Raw genomic sequence first — 19,071 nt, forward strand, 5'->3', positions numbered from 1 at the left:
CTTTAATTTGTCACCCGTCTTCTTGTTCTTGTCCTTGTTGGGGGATAGAGGAAGCAAAAAAAAAACAAAAAGAAAGAAAAGAAATATTTGTTTCATATATGTGAAACAAGTTTCCAAGACCCAAAATGACGTCTTCAAGCTTTTTGTCTTGTCAGACTAACAGTGCAGTTTTCAATAATATCAAACTAGAGACAAGCAGGAATCTTATATTTTGCATAATCAGTATCTGTACGCACCTTAATGTGAACATTATTGAATTAATTTACTGTATAATGGGAACATTATTTATTTTGCTGCGTTTTTTTAATTCTGTATTTGTTGTGAACACTCTGTCTCTTGTGTATATATAATTTGTCACCCGTCTGTATGAGCTGTGTTATAAACTACTAATAAAACATACCTGCAGCGGTTTGGACTCAGAGATTTCATTCAGCTGCTCTTCTACAAACTCTCTGAAGTCATCTTTCTCCCCCACAGCAGCTTTAATCGGCCTTGATGCCCAAACAGAGTAAAAGAAGAACAATTAAATTCTGATTGGAAAGTAAGGAAATGAAAATAGTACCACAGTAGATTATAATTTGGACATTATGGACATTACAGTTGGAGAAAAAAGCAAGAAAACAGCGACACCAAATATAGTAATCACTGTTGTGCAGTCCAGATATGTTATATGTTTACAAGTAACACCCCAAAAACCTCTGAGGAACACTGGAACATCTCCAGATTTCTGTCCTGCGGTCTGGGTACCTGTCTTCAGGTTCAGCAGGCAGGATGATCCTCACTGCAGAGGAACTGACCGGGTCCTGGTCTCCATCTCTGTGTGCAGTCTGGTTCATTTCTCATTGATCGTAGATTCATGTCTCTGCTCTGTTTTTACTGTGGTACATTTGCTGCCATCTGAGTGGACAAAGTTAAGTTTATATGTAATGCAGATGGTTTAGAGTGAAGTAAGACTGACATAAACTCAGACAGGAGGATGTAATGACGCACCTCAAACAAAAGTTTCCATTAATGTGAATGATTTTACAACGTCCAGTTTCCCTTTTTGTATTTCTCCTTCTTCCTTTGATGTCACGCAGGTATGTATGAATGAATGTACGCATGTATGTACGAAAAAAAAAAAAAAGCTTGACTGTGAGCTGCGAGCTGGATGTGGGGCCAAACATCTCAGTCTCCTGTGAGATTGTATGGATGAAAGTGAGAAAACTCCACTTCACTGTGAGTTATAGCAGCAGCTACAACTTTACAGTGTTACTGGAGTCACAGGTTGGTTTGACAATCCCAGTCTGAATCTGTCCGACAGGCTGCAAATTTCTCTTCTCCTTTGCTGCTGCACAGCTGATTCTGATAGATTCAAACACTTGCAATAAAAATGTCATCACTTATTCCATTAGGTGAATGATCATTTCAGTAGCTCTGTTGGTTCATTCATAACCAGTTTGGATCTTGTATAAATCACAAGCTCTGACATGTTGACATAAAACCTGTTGAACAAAATGCTTTTCACTTGATTCTAATCGTTATTATAAACATTAAGTGTTACTTGCTAATATTGAATGTTTCTTACAAGCTAGTCATTTTTCCTAAGTGCTGCTGATTGACAAGAGAGCATAAGTTGAAGGAGGGTAATTATATGCACATCATGTAGCCTCTGATGCAAAGAATGCATGAACTCTTCCGCTGTAGCAGATCTCATACACTTAGTATTATTGCATATTCTTTAACTGATGTTGAACTGGCCTTCAACGTCTTACACAGGTGAAGAGGACGTAAATTGCATTTGAAATAATGCAGAATCTGGTGCTGCCAACGTCACCTGTTACACAGACCAGTGTGTTTTTTGGTGTTGTTCACCATTGTGGTCAGAATCAGAGAAAAAAAGAGGACGTTCACCTTTTGACATGGTCGGAGAACTGGCACAAAAGAAAAACAATTTCTGCTTGGCAGTATTGTTTGAGTAACAATCTGATTGTGACAGACTGTAAGTTACTTAACTGTGAAACACTGAATATTGTGAAACACTACCAACTGAAATACTGAGTCACCAGGACTACTGAAACATAGTTGCTACTGAATACTGTTGAAAACTGTTAAATATTGAGTTACAATAGGTATAATGGAATATGTTAAGTAAGTACATCATAAGTTCATGTTTTTCCAAGTTGGTGCGGATTCCAAAGAATTGATTGTAAACAAAAAACATTTTGAAATTTTAGGCTCAATGTGGAATTTAACAAAATTGCGAAATAAACTTTTTGACTCATCAGCAACTGACTGACCATTTTGTGTCACATATACTTACTCCTTGTAAATGTCACCACATAATAACTATTTAATTAACAGTAGCTAGCAGCACACCGGCAGCAAGTGACACTTTAGCGGAGAGATGCGATGTCGAGTAGCTGATGTCTCATATGGTTAAGAAACTAGGAGCGAAACTAGGACGTTCCTTCACCTCAAACCATCTCGAGTGCTTCTACAGTTTTGCAGCCCTGTTTAGACGTGCATAAAAAACTGTCCACACTGTACACGCACAAACATGAGTAATTTCCTCTGATCCATCATGCCAGATATTTTTTGACATGACTATTTTGGTACAAACATCTAACCACCAGTGTGACGGGTAGTCTTCGGAGAGTTACTCAGAACAGAAACAGAAAATCAAACCGTATTTGGTGCTTAGTGGGCGTTAATTTCGGATGCTGGCTGTGGTTTTTAATGATACTCTGCAGGTTAAAACGTTGCTACGTTCATGCTCAGGGGTTTTTCCAAAGGTATGATCTTATAAATGTGTAATATTGCCCATTAATTGGTTGTTTTTGTTGGAATTTTCAGCACTTAATCTACTTGTTTTAAGTTGCGTAGTGGATATTTATGGGAAGGTTGTTCCACAGTTTTGGTCCATAATAAGAAAACACTGCCTCTCCATATGTCTTTGTCTTAACTGTTGGTACATTTATTGCTGTAATGCAGGCAGCAGCTAAGAGTACAGAGGGAGAGACAGTCAGTCGACTAAATATGGAGGTGCCAAACAATTATTCACAATCTTATAAACCAGTAATATTATTTTAACATCAATTCTAAAAGAGACAGATAATCAGGGAGAGGGATACTACATAAAATCAATCAATAATATCAATCCTAGTCATTATTCTTCTCATTCAGGTAGTTGAGGCTGTGTTGTCTGAGGAGAGAGTACAGGATAAGGAAGGGAGGGGGGGTCAAGGAGCAGCTAAAAAAATGAAGAAGTGGTGACGAACACAGAAGGGTACTCATCTGCAAAAGGTCAAATCTGAGACAAGATAGATTAAATCAAGGATTCTTGTGACTTTATCAGTTGAGCTTCCAGATAAAATGCATAGAAAGCAATAAAAGCATTCAACCTGATAGAGGGGGATTTCCATCCACATATGAAGAGTTCATCCTTTAAAAAAACAAACTGACATGACGGAAAACTGTAAAATAATTAATGTTTTTCCAGGTAAGTGCAGGTTGACTTATTTTCACTCAATCAAAACAACCCAACTGTAGTCTGATTGAGTGATTACCTGGAATTCACAATAAAAAAAAACATGATTTATGAAAATTTAAAAAAAAAAGGAGATACCTGCTTTTGCAAATTAACTGTTCATATATTTATTAAATAGATAACCGTGTTAAGCCTTCTGACAACCTACTGTCATAAAACAGGTGACTTTTAAATCACGAATCAGGTCTGGAAAGAGGTCACGTCCTGTGCCTGTGTCAGTGGAGAAAGTCTGAGTTGTCTGGACTTGTTGCTCCGGCGGAGAAGCGTTTGAAGCATGCAGAGTTCGAGGCATGCAGAGTTGAATGTGAGGCCCTAGGCTAACCCCCCCCCACCCTCCTCCTCCTCCCTTAGGACGCGACATTCCATGCAAACCCCTTTCTACTTTTCCTTACATAGTAGCAGACATTGACAGCAGCACTAAGTCCATCTCCTGGTCATATAAATCTATCAATTCCCAGGGATCCGTATGTACGTACATTGCATTTTTAGCATCTGCGGAGGAGTCGGGCGGTTTTAACAGTGAGCGTAAACAGTGACACAGAGGCTGTCATTCATGAGAAACTACGTAAGTCGGACAGTAACGTCAGGGATTTACTGAACCGTCAGAATTGCAAAATGGTGAATTCTCACAGTTTGAGCCAATAAATAGCAGTATGCTTTTTTTTATGTTTCCATAATGTTTTACTCATATGGTTGGCTCTCTGTCAAAAGTCAGATCAGATTGTGCTACCAGTATTTGACTTGACTCGGTTCACGCAGGCACTTGACGGGGCAGGTTCACAATTTTTCAAGTGTGTCTTAAAACAACAGTCAGGTGTACATATGAACAGTGAAAGAGGTTTTCCTCGCTGTAATCATTCCTCCTGTTCATACTGGATATTAAAACATCCTTCAAATGTGCTTTCAATGGAAGTGATGGAGGCCAAAATCCACAGCGTGTCCACACAGTCATTTAAAAGTTGATGTGAAGCTTATATTCAGCTTCAGCAGTCTGAGTTAGTCATATCAAGTGGATATCTGACACATTTACAGTCTTTTTAGCATCAAATTCCCTCTTTGTGTTTCCTCGGACAGTGTTTCCCTGTTGAGCTGTGGAGGAAGTATAGTAACAAAAAGAGGGACTTTGGCACTAAAAAGACTGTAACGTTGAAAGATATCTACTTGATTTGACTCATTTGGACGGTTGAAGCTTCATATTAGCTTCATTTTTGCACAGAAGGAGGACTGTGGATTTTCTTCCCCATTACTTCCATTGTAAGTGCATTATGAAGGGATCTTCTAATGGTCAGTATGAACAGGAGGAATGATTACAGCAAGAAAAACATGTTTCACTGTTCATTTAGGCTCCTGACTGTTGTTTTAAGACACACTTGAAAAATTGTGAACTCATCCTTTAAGACAACTACATTCAGACTTTTTTTCTGTTTTCATCATTAAAAATATCTCTGCACATTAGGGCTTAGTTTGATATTTAAACACACTAAAAACAAGCTTTGGTTATATGTAATTTAAATGGTGTTAGCCTTTGTAAGTTCACTAGACCCACAGGGGGAAAAGCAGCTGGTGACTCACCTCCTCAGGCTATAAAGGAGGGGCTAAAGCTCAATAGCACGGCAAACCCAAAGGAGTCGCCTCCCATTTGCTCTGCACACTGACAGAATTACTTCAAGACCTTCTCTGACTCTCTAAACACAGGACAGAAAAATTCAAATGCAGAAACATGCACAAGGACTGAAAGAAGAATTGAAATCGTTTTAAGAGGATTACAACTGAGGACACTGAGGAACTTGTTTGGCAGGATTTTGTTTCCTTTGTGATCTGAAGATAAGGGCTCTTGTTGCAGCTTGTAGAGTGAAACTTCAGTCAAGGAAAAAGGATACATTGCTTATATATGTGGGACACAAATCTTTCCAGCTTGTAATTCATATTTGCAAGTTACCTGGCAAGTGTATTTGACTGTTGAAATGGGAAACAACAGTGCTTACCAGCTCATTGAAGACTGCGAGGCCACAAACAAGGCACTGTATAAATTTTATGCAGCTGTCATGATTGTGATTTTCATCTTGGCTCTGCCTCTGAATGCATCTGTTCTGCATCTCTTCATATTCAAACTGAAGTTCTGGAAATCCAACACCAACAATATCTTCCTTTTCAACCTGGTGGTGGCCGACATTCTCCTGCTCTTCTGTTTGCCCATAAAGGCTTACAACTTTATCGAAGGAGAAAGGAGGAGTAGTAATGACGTTGTTTGCAAAGCTATGCTCTTCATGTTGTTTTTAAACCGAGGGGCCAGCATCGCCTTCCTGACGGTGACCTCTATCGATCGATACTTTAACGTGGTCCACCCCGGTCGCAAGAATCTCCTGAGGGCTATCAAGAAATCTCCTCAGATCTCTATCATCATATGGCTGCTTCTTCTGCCTCTCACCATCCCCACCATGCTCCAGAACTTCGACTGCTGCAACAGCCACAAGAGCGAAGATGACCCGAAGAACGACGCCTTGATCAAGGTACAGTGCATCATACTTAATGTGTTATTATTGGTAGGTTTTCAGCTTCAGCACAAAGAAGGGGATACAGTGCATGAGTGTACAGTACAATGACTCATCCCGAACTGTTCTGCTTCACGTGACATCTATGTAGAAAGAGCAGTTATTATCTCATTTACATGATGTATGCTGCGGGCATGTAGCAACAACAGCTTGACAACACTGTCTGGAGTGTTTTGAAGTCAATGCTTACATCAAAAGCTGCATCAATCTTATTTATGCAATGCAGAGTTCACACACACAAAATACAGAAGTACTTTGTGTCAATTGTAGTTACTCAATTTATTATGTAAAAGAAAAAAAAGGGTTAATGATGTTGAAAATGATAAAATGATTGATTTTGTGTGTGTGTGTGTGATTAAGTGGATGAGAAGCCTTATCAGAAATGAAGTCTGTGGGTCCACGGTGGCCTCTGAAGGGACAACAGAGTAGTGGTGGTTATCTCACCAGAGCTATTTTTGCACCAACACATTGCAAAAGTTGAAATGCGTTGAGCCTGGAGTTTGTCAATCTGCACCACACATGCCGGAGCTACAATTTGGACAAGATTTTGTGCATGCTGAAACTGAAAACATATCTAAATTATTAGAAAAAAAGGGAAGAGATGCTACGTTGGGGGACCTCAGAGTTTGTGTTTAAATATTAATCCATTGTTTGCAGTCAGTTTAACACATGGTTAGATTTGTTTCACTGCTGAGTTAATTGGTAGCAAGAAGCATAAGTATTGTTGGTTACCTTTAAATATACCTGATCAATGGTGGAAAGTAACTAAGTTGATTTTTCTAAGTACTGTACGATTTTACTCTATACTTCTACTCTGCTACATTTGACAGTCTAAGTTACCAGTTACTTTGCTGATAAAGATATAAAAAAAAAAAACATACAACAAGCGTAGTAGTTTTTAACCTTTAAAAACATGTCCAACATTTCACATAAAAGCATCTCGCAGCTCTTGGTTGGGAACCACTGGACTAAACTAGCTAACTGTATGTAAAGCAGTTGAAATTAGCTCCACTTTGACCAGCTACAACAGTAAAATGCCACTGAAGCACTGATGCATCAGTCTTAGATTAATAATTTATCAATCAGGGAAGATATTCCTCTGCAGAACAAGCTGCTAATACTTCTGTACTTTTACTTAAGTAGGATTTTTCATGCAGGACTTTTACTTGTAATGGAGTATTTGTACATGGTTGTATTGGTAGTTAAATAAAGAATCTGAGTACTTCTTCCACCACTGTCCAATGTGCAGTGATTTACTTAATGATGGTTAAACTTTTTAGGGACACTAAGGCCAACCAATCAAGAACAAGACCTTGTTGTTGATGTACGTATATGACAATTAATTAGATCTTTTATCTGATTTAAGGACGTGGTGGACAGTGTGCGAGAAGCGGTCTTCTTCACCCAGATCATCATCCCCTTCATCATCCTGGTCTACTGCACGGTGCGCATCGTCAACCGACTGAGGAAAAAGACAGTCGGGGATAAGACCAAGCTGAGGAGAGCGGTCTTCCTTGTGACATCCGTCATGGTGGTCTTCTCCTTCTGCTTCCTCCCCTGCACCATAGCCAGAGTGGTCCTGCTGGTCGTCCGGGTCAAAGAGTTGGCAGAAGTCTACCAAGATAAAGCCGCCGTGGCTTTCGACGGCCTCATGGTCCTCTCCTACATGGACTGTCTACTGGATCCGCTGGTCTACTGCTTCTGTAGCACCAAGTTCAAAGCGCTTTATCTAACCAATTATTTCCCGTTCTTGCAGAAAGGCATTCAAGTGCCGTTAGACAGCTCAACGGGACAAAACTCACACCCTGCACGCAGTCATATCATCTGAAATTCAAGGGAAAGAGACTGGATCTGACACCTGTCCAACCCAACAGCTTGCTACCTGAGACTGACAGTGCGCCCCAAAAAAATGTAGTTACTTTATAAACGGGGACTGTGAATGTAAAGTGAAAACTAGACGTGCAGTAATTATTAAAGTTTGTATTTTCTTAATATTCTGAAATAGAATAGATACATGTAATATAAACAGGAGGGACCATTAGCGTGTCATGTGTTCTTCTGTATATTCAGTATACTGCAGTAGTGATTCAGCATGTGAAATTATCTTCTATTAGTCTAAAATGTATCAATGTTGGTGGATTTTGTTTGGTGAAAGGGAAAGGCCCTCAGCCAAAGTACACACATCTGTTTTTCTGTTTTGCCTGGACAACAAAATGAGTAGTTCTGACCATAAATATTAATAAATAGCTTTCAAGTGTTAGAGGCCAAAAAAAAAAAAAACCCAGGAATTTTATCTTTCCAATCATACCAATCTCACAAATCTTCAACAGTCAAACAAGCATTTGTGTTTTTAAACCATCAAGTTGAGGCTCAAAGCTTTTTTTTTTAAAATCTGTAATCTGTAAAATATATTTTCTATTAAACTGTACAGTGGTGACAAATTTTAAACTAAAGAGGAAAAATTAAATCATATCTATTAATTATAGACAATATTCACTAACATGGCTTCCTTGTGTTGGGGGATTAAATGTGTGCACACACTAGAGACATATTAGACTGTGGTCAGTCCCCCTTTTACATAATCCTAAAGGCCCAAACAGGAAGCTGGTTATTTATGTTGATTTAAGGACTCTATAACTGTTTATACTGTATATGGAGATAAAACTGTACATATTTTATGTCTGGGATATTTTCTAATAAACATTATTTATAATAAAGTATAAACTGTCTCGCATGGTGTTGGGGAACCTTTGATGTTTTGAACGTCCCAGTCTGACAACCATGAAACCAGCACACTGACATGACATGACATATTTCACAAATGTAAAATGTCCCTAATAACCCATGAGTCATGCCTTCAGCCAGACTATATGACCCTTACTCACAGATACTCCACTGCGCCTGGATAAGTCACCTGGATGGTTTCACCCACCGTGATGACATCATCAATAATAACAATGGAGTAAAGTGAGGGTCTGTCTGTTGTTCAGTATCTGGCTATAAATAGATGAGTAATTCATTAGGTATCACCCAGAGGGAGTCTGGTGATTCTGGGTTAAATGTCTACTAACTTTGACTCAGCTGTTTGTTTTAGATGTTTCATTGTGTGTCACAAAAAAAAAAAATCCTCCCATTATTGCTTTGTGTTTATTACAGCATTATTGAAAATGATGTTAATTTAGCATAACACTTAAAATTGGAAACACAACTGAGAAAAACTTGTGTTTAATTGGAGCTTTAGAAAAAAAAAAGTTGCTGTAAATCAAGAAAACAACAAAAAGACGGGAAGAAGATCCCTGGATACAGTAGTTAATGTACAATTAGATTTAAAGCGCTTCAAAAACGTAGCTACGTGATTAAAAACAAGACCACTTCCTACTTACCTCAAGGTCACAAACAAACATAACAAGAACTGTATATATATATATATATATATTTATACATATATGTGTGTATATATATATATATATATATATATATATACATATATGTATAAACCAGTAATCATCAGCAAAGATGTGAAAATGTGAGTAACAATATTCATCACATCTACCAAACAACAATGTGTCATAAAGTGTATGAAAACAAATATTTACAGAGTAAAGAGAGGAACACATGTGTCATATAAAGTATGACCTTCAATAAAGCAATATCAGAGCTGATGAGCAAACACACTTTTAACAGCCTGCAGTGGTGTTTTTTGTGTACTTTGTCAGCTAGTTGTGTAGCTTTGACCGGAGCAGAGCTGGATTTTCGTGTTTTTACAGTACGCTTATGAACACTGAACAGTCAGAATTAATTAAATATAAAGAATAGAACTATAAATGTACCAATAGGACCAAGTAGGACATGTTTAGGATTTATTTATGGGCTCTGATATCTCTCATTTGCCATCACCAACATCAGGTGTCAAACGTAGCGCTACAGCCACCAGCGTCAGGTGTTAATGACCTACATCTACAAAGTGAGAAATGCCTTCATTCATTACAGTGTTTTCGGTTGTAGGCGTTTAAATGTGTCAAACTTGAGCAATTCAAGTAATGACAAGTCATCCTGGCATGATGTGATCATTTGTTTTTAGCTATTCAAAAGGATTTATGGTAAAATTCAGGTTTATATCACCCCAAGTTATTTTTTTTATTTTGTGTCTCAATAAATGCTTTAGTTATTTTACCCCCGAGACAATCGCTCCATTGAGAGAAATATATTGTTTTTCTAACAGAAAAGTAGAATAACAGAGCAGGGATCACTTTCAGAGATGGGAGACTTTATCGCTGAGTACATTTCTGCTGACTGATCCTTCATCTTTGTTCTTATCAAAAATAACTTGAAATATCTTTCTTTATTGAGACTTGATTTAACAGGTTTGAACTTTGTATTTCCAGCTTGGTATTTAACAGCATACCTTTACTGATAAGAGCTGCTGTCTTATAAACATCCCCACGAAGTTCAGATATGAGTCACCTTTTATTTAAGCCATTTTGTAAGTTCTGCCCCAGGAAAAGCGTGGATGTGGTTTTTATTACTGGCTCTATTGAGTCTGAAAAGCTCCATGGGTGTCCTCCCCCAGAAAATTAAAAAAAAAAAAAATTTCCTGCATTTCTACACCACCTAACCTTTGGATTATGTCAAGAAACAGTCACCTGCACCAGTCTAGATTAGTTAGAATGAGGTTGCTATGAAAACCAAGAATCATCAAGAACAGTTTATAACTGGGTGTATGAGGACAGGAAATGATTATTAGAAGAATTATATTCATACTAGACCAGCGTCAAGGTTAAACAAGGACAAACAATTTATATAAATGAAATAGTCTTACAACACATCACATTATGATTTGTATAATTAAATCTGGTTAATCAATATTAAACCAGAGGGTTGCTGTTCTCAATACTCACAAGACATCTTCAAAGTCTAACAACTGCAACAAAGTAAAAACAATTGGATGAATGAAACGGCCTCACAGCAGCTATCTACTTCCAATCCAACACACAGGTTCTAGTGGGAGCTGTTATAGTCCGTGGGCCAGAATTTGGTACCACCTAACGTGGCAAAATCTGTTTGGTACCAGTTTGTTTGTAGGGTCCATATAAGTACATTGAAACATGAGAACTGTTTCAAATGAGTAGCTTTACTATGTTTTTGGGACAATAATTGTTTTTGCTATTATCGCCCTGCAGCATCTGCACATAAAAGCATGAAACTTGGCACACTTGCACGGTTTGGAGCCAAGAGCATTTTTAGATTAGATAACCATTCTGAACGCTGTGTGAAGGAAATCACAGTATTTGATTATCTAGGCTAGACATGATAATATCATGTCTATTGCATGCATGTCGTGTAGAGTTTTAAAAGCTTAAAGGTCCAATATATGACATTTTGAACATTAATATAGCAGCAAACAACTATTTGCTATGTAAAGATATAGTGGAGTAATGGCGACCTGACCAAAGAATGAATATACAAGCTTCTCTGTTTGTTTTGATAGCCAGAAATAGCTAGAAATAGGCAATGCAGTAACAGAATCTTGATCCATATTTGATCAGCACTGCATAGTTTGACAGTTTGACTTGAGAGTTTTGTGAGCTGTCGGTTCATCCAACCCCCGTCTGTTGGAGACGGCATACTTGCTGCTACCTGAAGTACTTATCCTCAACAGCGTCCTCCTTGGCACACTGCTCTTTGAGGTGCTGCACCAATGCATCCTTAGTTGAGGGGGGATTTGCTCCATTCCTCTTCCTTTTTTTTTGTGAACAACTCAAGACGAGCTTTATCGATGTTGAGTTGATCGTAGAGGAGAATTGTGAAACGTTCCATGATCAGACCTGCCAACCTGTACGCATTTTGACATCAAAGTACGCTGGTACGATGAGTCACTCTTAACTACGCAAAAAGCAGGTGATGCCTGCGAGCTCAATTCATACATCCATGGTTCAATTGTGCACATGCAGCACTTAAGTCTAACCCTGCCTTCACCCAAATATCAGCGAGGATGGTCATAATTGACAAATGTGTAATGTCATTTCAAGAGACTGCAAATCGCCAGCAACATGACAGTGATTTTATCGCTCTCGATCCTCCTTCTCACTCCAGCTGGTTATTTCCTCAAGTGAGGACACGACTTTTAACTCCTTTGTAAACGTGAACGGACTGGGGTGGATGTGGAAAGTTGAAATTGTGAATTGAGTTCAGTTACTGCAAACCTTCCAACTCTGGAAAAATATTTAACGTTAATAACTTTAGCCTAACGCTAGCTTGCTTGTTCACCAGGCATTTACGGTGGTAAAGTAACGTTAGGATATATTGTCTGTGTGTCGCAGATTGTAAAAACGTGACTTTTCATAGTGTGTATCCGTAATTATTGTTGCAGCCAAACCCATAACCGTAGTGAGAGGAGCAGTGGCGCGATGGACAAAAAGTTAATGTGCAACAGAAATAACGTTATCTGGAAAGTTACCAGGAGGCATGCGTGTTAAAGGCAGAATGGGCTTGTGGCCTGCTCGGAGTGTGTGTGTGTGTGTGTGTGTGTGTGTGTGTGTTGGCACTGTAGTCTACAACTACTCCAGGAAAACTTCAAGGAAACAACCCCTCACTGCAAATTAAGTACAATATTTAAGGAGGGATGTGATGACTTCTACAGTTTCAACAGTCATGTTCATATTCAGCCTGTACTATCATTAAGTCATCAAACCATTGAGTAATAGCCTTCCTATAATGAGAACTGTTGTATTAATCAGCTCTAAAATATTTACTTCATCATAGCCCCAAAATAGTCTGTTTAGGCTGGTTTGGGTTTTACAGCTACATGGTCATCATCTTTTCAAATTAGCTGTGAATCATATTTTCAAAAATCAAATCGGCTTAAAGTTTGATTATTGTGGAGGTGAAATCAATATAAACTATATAAATGCAGCAGTAGTGGCAGGTTAGTGTGTAGCCTGAGTGAAACTGTGTTCCTTGGTCAGCTGTGTTTAGGCAGGTGAAAGACAAGAGAACAAACAGGCATAAATGACCAACTAACAGTGGTAGCTTCTGCACATATTTTTATAAATAATCTGCTATGGTTATAAAGAATTTGCATATCAGTGCTTCCCTCACGTTTGTGTCTGTTTGACTGCTGCATGTATGCAAATGATGTACACACATTACGTGTATGTTTGCAAATTATGTACAATAATTCATTGTGCGAACAACAGTGATTTGCATCTAATGCATCTAGGTCGCGGAAGTGGTACTCAATAAATTCGTCCAGGGTTGGCAGGTCTGTATAATGGAAATGACCTTCTCTTGAATGCTTTTTGGAGCCTTTGCCAGAGCCATGAAGGCCTCTGTTGTCATGTCATCTGCATTCCAGGTATCTGACGCTGTCTTCTTGCCCCCGCAGATACTGTGTCATAGTCAGTGAAGGCCTGGAACACAGGAAGGGCCTTCGATTCGTCAGGACCCAAAGACTTGGCAATCTCATGGGCAGATATGTATCTGATATGTGTCTGAAGTTCTTGCCAGTCCCAAATGCCATCCAGGGTTGAAGGGTTACCATGTTGAGAGATATAGACTTTTTCAAAACATCAAACCAGAATTTGCCACTTTCGGGTTGGTACCAGTCAGTGAAAATTCTTGCCTGGGCCCGTCGACTATTAGCACCACTAGCTGATGTAGCTGTAATGTTGTACAGGAATGAACAATCATAACGTCAAAAGCAGATTATTTTAACCTACATTATCTCAAATCAAGGACTATTTTGATGCACAACTCAGAAGGTGATTTTTGCTCCTCAAGACTTAAAAGTGACATTTTAGTTGAGACTAGACTAGATGTTACTCCCCCTTAGAGGAAACTTGCAGCTCTCATTTATGAGAAAATGAGAGAATAATTAGAATAATAAAAGCACAGTTCAGAGCAGCTTAAGTCTGTCTGTCTCACGACGGGTTGGACTGAACCAACTCAAAGCGTTTTTTGGGCCTGAGCCCCAAAGGGGCAAAGACCTTCTTGTATCTGTTCTGTTATCTCGCCACTTCAGACCTAAATTTGACCCCCTAAACATGTTCAAAAACTCACCAAATTTGGCACACACATCAGGTCTGGTGAAAAATTTGATAAAATATAAAAATTATCCCTAAAGTGCCAAAATGTGCTCTATAGCGCCACCTATGTCACTAAAATGGCTGCTACGGCCCGTAGGAATATCGTAGAGAGATCAAACCAAAACTCAATTATTTGTCTCATCAAGACCTACAAATCATACACTGCCACCCCTGACCTAAATCCAACAGGAAGTCCGCAATACACACATGAAAGTACGACTTTTCCCGAGCACCTAGCGGTTCATTCACACTCTCCATTCAAATATATGAGTATTTTTCTGTGTCCAGCTGCAGTTACTTATTGTCTCTACACACCTGACAGTACACATGTCAATCAAACTTTGACCAGGTCATGTAGGTTAAAAGTCTTTACTTTTCTAAAAATAAACTTGATGAAAATTAGGAAATTAATTTGTTTTACACACAAACGCATCAAGAGTTTTCAGTTTACTCATTGAAATTCAAGTGAATGGGCGCAAAACTTGCTTAATTTTGATGACATAGGTGTGAGCAAGACAGACATGTCTCACCCTGCAGAAAATTCTCATCCTCGCACCGTTGAGGTTTGATGTTTCGCCATGACAGAGGAAGTTGCTATAACTTTATTGTAAATGCTCCAGTCTGCACTAAACTTTACATGTTTGATAAGAGTCCCGGCCTGAACACGTCTACATGACAATATTCCATCAGTGATGCAAACTGGCTGAATAGCGCCTCCTACGAAATTGCAGCGAAGCAGCCCCAGCAGCAGGCAAAACAATGGACAAAGGAAGTGATGTTTATCTCCTTCTTGCACTGTCTGAAAACAGCCGGGTCTGATGACATCTACATGCCCGTCACAGAAGCCCTTCGATTGCGCTGCAGCCTGACGTGCGCTGAGGCGCGAGGGACCGTTCAACGCTACTTGCAGCCTTAATTATTACTTGTTTTTGTCAGTTGCTGAAAATAGAAAAATGATCATTGATATGAGCTGCTTAAATATAATCACCTGATTGCGGTGACTGTATGATGATAAGTTTATTTTTAAAAAGACAAAAAGTGGGGCAGCAAAACCATAACTTTATTCCCCCCTCACTGAATAGTAAGGATGCTTTTGCTCCACTTGCTCCATTGCTCAGGCGCCTGTGATTATAACGTCCTGTTGGTTTTTTTTCACTGTACTCTACTTATACAAATTAATCTGCACAAAGTTCAAAATGCAAATGAGGGATGAAGGTTCAGGACTTCCAGATATAGTTTTAATGTTTATAAACTGTGCTTTTGAACTTGAAAAGTGAAAATCAAAATATTTTTGACTTTTTAACATTATTTTAGCCATAATATAAGCAGATACAATGAACTGATTACAGCTGCATTTGGATTTTTTACATCTGTTGTTTCAAATGATCATAAAATGTAATTTTATTTGTTTCCTGGCAGATTTTCTTAATGGAATCTAAAGACCTGCCTCACATTTCATTGGTTATGAAGCATATTAGAGTTTTACATTATGAAAGTGGTATTTTAAAGCATCAATGTGTAGATGTTTCTGTGATTATAGGATGTTCAATTGTTTTGTTTTCTTTGTCAAAAAAATGTCTACAGAGAAGTCTATTTGAGTCTTTTTCAGTATAACCACTGGAATCACCAAAGTGAGAACTTTTTAAATCGTAACACGGCTCAACACGTCGGTATGAAATCTGGTTCAGTTAAGATCAGGCGTTTATTCTGTTGCTTTGTGTGTGCAAATAGAGAAGCAGCGTTGATTTTCTTACCCTGACTGGGACATGTCAGGACAGGACGATCCTCAGGCCTGCTTCGATCTGATGGAGGAGATGACACTGGGAAGACTGGGAGCTGTGGGGCCATGAACAGACCCAAGAGATGGGAGGACAGGACAGAGATTAGAATGACAGGAAACATGTGAAGAGAAGAAGAAGACAAGAAGAGAGGCAGTGAGACTAGTTATTGGAGTAACAGGATTATGAAAGCTGATGCTGTTATCACTCTTTTAGCTGCCAAAAAAAACTATATTTTTAGTTATAAATGGCAGATTTCTCAACATGAATCCCGTTGTGTTAGTCGTGGGAGATCTCTGAATCACCTCAGAGATATTCTACACGTAAATGGAAATAGAATGACGTTAAACTGAACCATGATGTGCTGGATCAGAACAACTGGATCAGATGATAAATACACAAAAAAATGCACGTTATCTGATCCTTTTTATTAACTTTTATGTGTCATACATGACCGTAAACTGGATATCTCTGGATTTTGGAGTGTTAATCAGACAACCTTGAGCTCTAAGAATGATAATAATAATGGAATTGTTATAATATAATAATCATAATGATCATTTTTCACAGTTTTCTGGCATTTTATAGACAAAAATGATTAATCAAGAAATTAATCATCAGATATAATATACATATGTGTTTAGAGAAGACTCTTTAAGAAGCCTCAGAGCAGAATAAAGTTTAATTAGCTGGTTAAATATTTGGTCTGACTGATTTTACTTTGGCCACTTGGGGGCAGAAGACACATAACCCCAGAATATCATCACCTTTTAGAGGTATTATGGCCAAACAGTTGGCAAACAGTTGGACATTTACATATACAGCAGAAATGGAACAAAATAACCATTTATTTAATCTTGTGTGTCTGCCCACTGATGAATAAAAGTACAATGCCCCCTTCTCTTAGTCACTCTGGTTTGGTCTTCACCAACTTCTGAGAAACATATCTGACATTTAAACTTAACTTCGAGTGCCTACATAGCATGCCGTGGGTTTATCAGAGAGTTAGTGGAAAACAGCTGAATGTTGATCCTTGAAACAGGCCTGATAAGAGCAGTGAGAGTGAACCAGAGAGTAAATAAAACCAAAACAACGAGCAGAATGAGGCTAAAAAGCTCCGTAAAGTTGCAGTAGGGGGTGAACCATTTCACATTACACATTTGGTCCGTTGTTAATATGAAAATATTAATTAATGGAGCTTCAGGGCAAGAATGCAGAGCAATAACACCGCTTTACTCTCTAAAAAACAAAACATATTAATTATCTTGTTTTTTATCTATATAAAAGATCAATAAAATATGATGTGACTTAAATCTGTCTTTACATCTACATCTTTTTATCACTTATTTTCATTCAAATGTAGAGAGTTGTGTAACCAAGACTTTATTAGTTTATCAATAGTCCTGATCACTTAAAGAAAGCACTTTTATCAAATCATACAGCATGTACCTTCTTGGCGCACTGCGAGGGCACACAGACAGGAAACATCAGACCTACAAGAGAGACTGAGACAGAGATAGAGACAGAGTAGGAGAGAGAAGGAGATTAGATTGTGAAATAACATTTTTAGTTCCCCGGAGATAATGCGTGTGGGAGGGAACACAAGTCCATTGCCCAGAAACAGCTTCTTGGCATTTCCACACATAGTGATTATAACAAGTTTAAGAGATGTGTTCCAGAGCACCTTACTCTAAGTGCTGACAAAGTAAACAACAGAGTGATTGTATATTATTGCCATCGTTACCGGTGCTTCACAACTGGTCCTTAATAATAAGCAAGGTGTCTTATGTTGTAACAAAACCTGTCTGTGGCTCACAGCTAACACCTGATGCATGAAAAATTGTTCTGCAACGAATCACAAAGACAGAATAGTTTGTTTATTCCACATGTGGTGCTTGAACTGAGGAATAGATGAGCACTTAAAGGCATCTTATCTGAACAGAAAAAGGTCACTGTCAGCTTATGTACCTGCAGGAAATGTAGGTGCACAATGCAATATGACTGAGTCACGGTTATGTCTGAAAACTCTATTTAAAGGTACATCTCTTTCCTAAATGCCAACCTGCACACAACAGTTGAGTCTGCATGGTTCTCTCTCTTTCAACATGGACTAATCTGTCTTTCACACCAGTTGCGTAAACACACAGTTTGCTCATGGTGGGGTGTAATATTGTGGGTATAATGTAAAGCATCTCCCATCCTCCGAAGCACCTAAATAGGATGCTAACAACTACATTTGAATGTAAACAATCCTCATTTTGTGACCGTGCTTAGAGTCTTTTTTTACCAAAATCCTGAGATAAGATACAGAACTCGCTCCTTCATTCTGCTTTATACTGACATTGGTGCCATCATAACTTCAGATTTTCTGAATTTGGTTCAACTACAAAGCCTCACAGAACACCAGCGGCCTGTAACTACGAAGCAAGTTCAACTTAGTCTGGCTCTCGATAACGCTGGCCGTCCAGATAACCAGCATCACATTCATGTGAAAGAGGCGGGTTGTTAATACCAAGCGACATCATCAGAACCATGAATGAAGTACTTCATATGATATGACATGAAACGGTGATAACAAGAACCTGCAGAAACCTCTGTTGCCTTTGGTCCTGTGGTTTGTCTGTATGTTGCAGGTCCTTGGATGGGTGGAGCCGACATGTCACTGGTGTACTAACTGGGAACACCTGGCCAGTGCACCAGAGTGTATTTAAGCCCGCCTGCCCTGATTCCAGTCCTTCTCTGATCCCTTCCTCGCTCACTGAGCTGTGATTGTTTTTTTTGCGTTTCCTTTTTGGTTTTGTTCTGCATTGACAGCACGCACCTCACATTAGACAACACGTTCATACACTTTCAAACATCACTGATACTGACTTCCACACCTCATTGCAATTATGGTTATTTACTTCAATAAATTTCAGTTTGTTATCGCTGAGTTTGGGCGTGCGTCTCCTTCTCTTGTTGTGGCCTGCGAGCCTGTAATCATACAACAGAATAAGAAGATGTAGAAACACTAGAAATCATTTCTACATATTAAAAGTAGGCTTAAAATACATGTAGGAATTATTATATATGACTGAAGTATTTTTGCTATTTAGTTGGATGATGAAGAAACATTCTGAATATGTCAC

At 38.6% G+C, this 19,071-nt stretch overlaps 2 protein-coding genes across 7 annotated transcripts in view; one reads left to right on the forward strand and one right to left on the reverse strand.

Moving 5' to 3' along the window:
- The window catches only part of si:ch211-140l13.3, a 47,326-nt gene that overhangs the window by 13,467 nt on the left and 14,788 nt on the right, over positions 1-19,071 (reverse strand). For 3 of the 6 annotated variants that reach the window (XM_042389716.1, XM_042389715.1, XM_042389717.1), the window contains 2 exons: positions 17,393-17,448; positions 15,920-16,001 (listed from right to left, as the gene is read on the reverse strand). In XM_042389716.1, the coding sequence (XP_042245650.1) occupies positions 15,920-16,001; positions 17,393-17,448 (138 nt within the window). Of the gene's footprint in view, positions 1-400; positions 492-747; positions 897-15,919; positions 16,002-17,392; positions 17,449-19,071 lie in introns of those variants that run through there. The other 3 variants (XM_042389713.1, XM_042389712.1, XM_042389714.1) reach the window with 2 other exon arrangements.
- Positions 5,163-8,762, forward strand: gpr31 (G protein-coupled receptor 31). The gene is made up of 2 exons (XM_042389759.1): positions 5,163-6,039; positions 7,448-8,762. Exons 1-2 carry the CDS (start codon positions 5,494-5,496, stop codon positions 7,907-7,909), a joined length of 1,008 nt encoding a protein of 335 aa, XP_042245693.1. The 5' UTR covers positions 5,163-5,493; the 3' UTR covers positions 7,910-8,762.

The sequence above is a fragment of the Thunnus maccoyii genome, chromosome 17, assembly GCF_910596095.1.
Source record: "Thunnus maccoyii chromosome 17, fThuMac1.1, whole genome shotgun sequence".
NCBI classification, from domain to species: Eukaryota; Metazoa; Chordata; class Actinopteri; order Scombriformes; family Scombridae; genus Thunnus; species Thunnus maccoyii.

Coding starts and splice junctions, on each gene's coding strand:
- gpr31 (XM_042389759.1), top strand. CDS start 5,494: ATGGGAAACAACAGTGCTTACCAGCTCATTGAAGACTGCGAGGCCACA. Junction 6,040..7,447: donor AGAACGACGCCTTGATCAAG/GTACAGTGCATC, acceptor ATCTGATTTAAG/GACGTGGTGGACAGTGTGCG.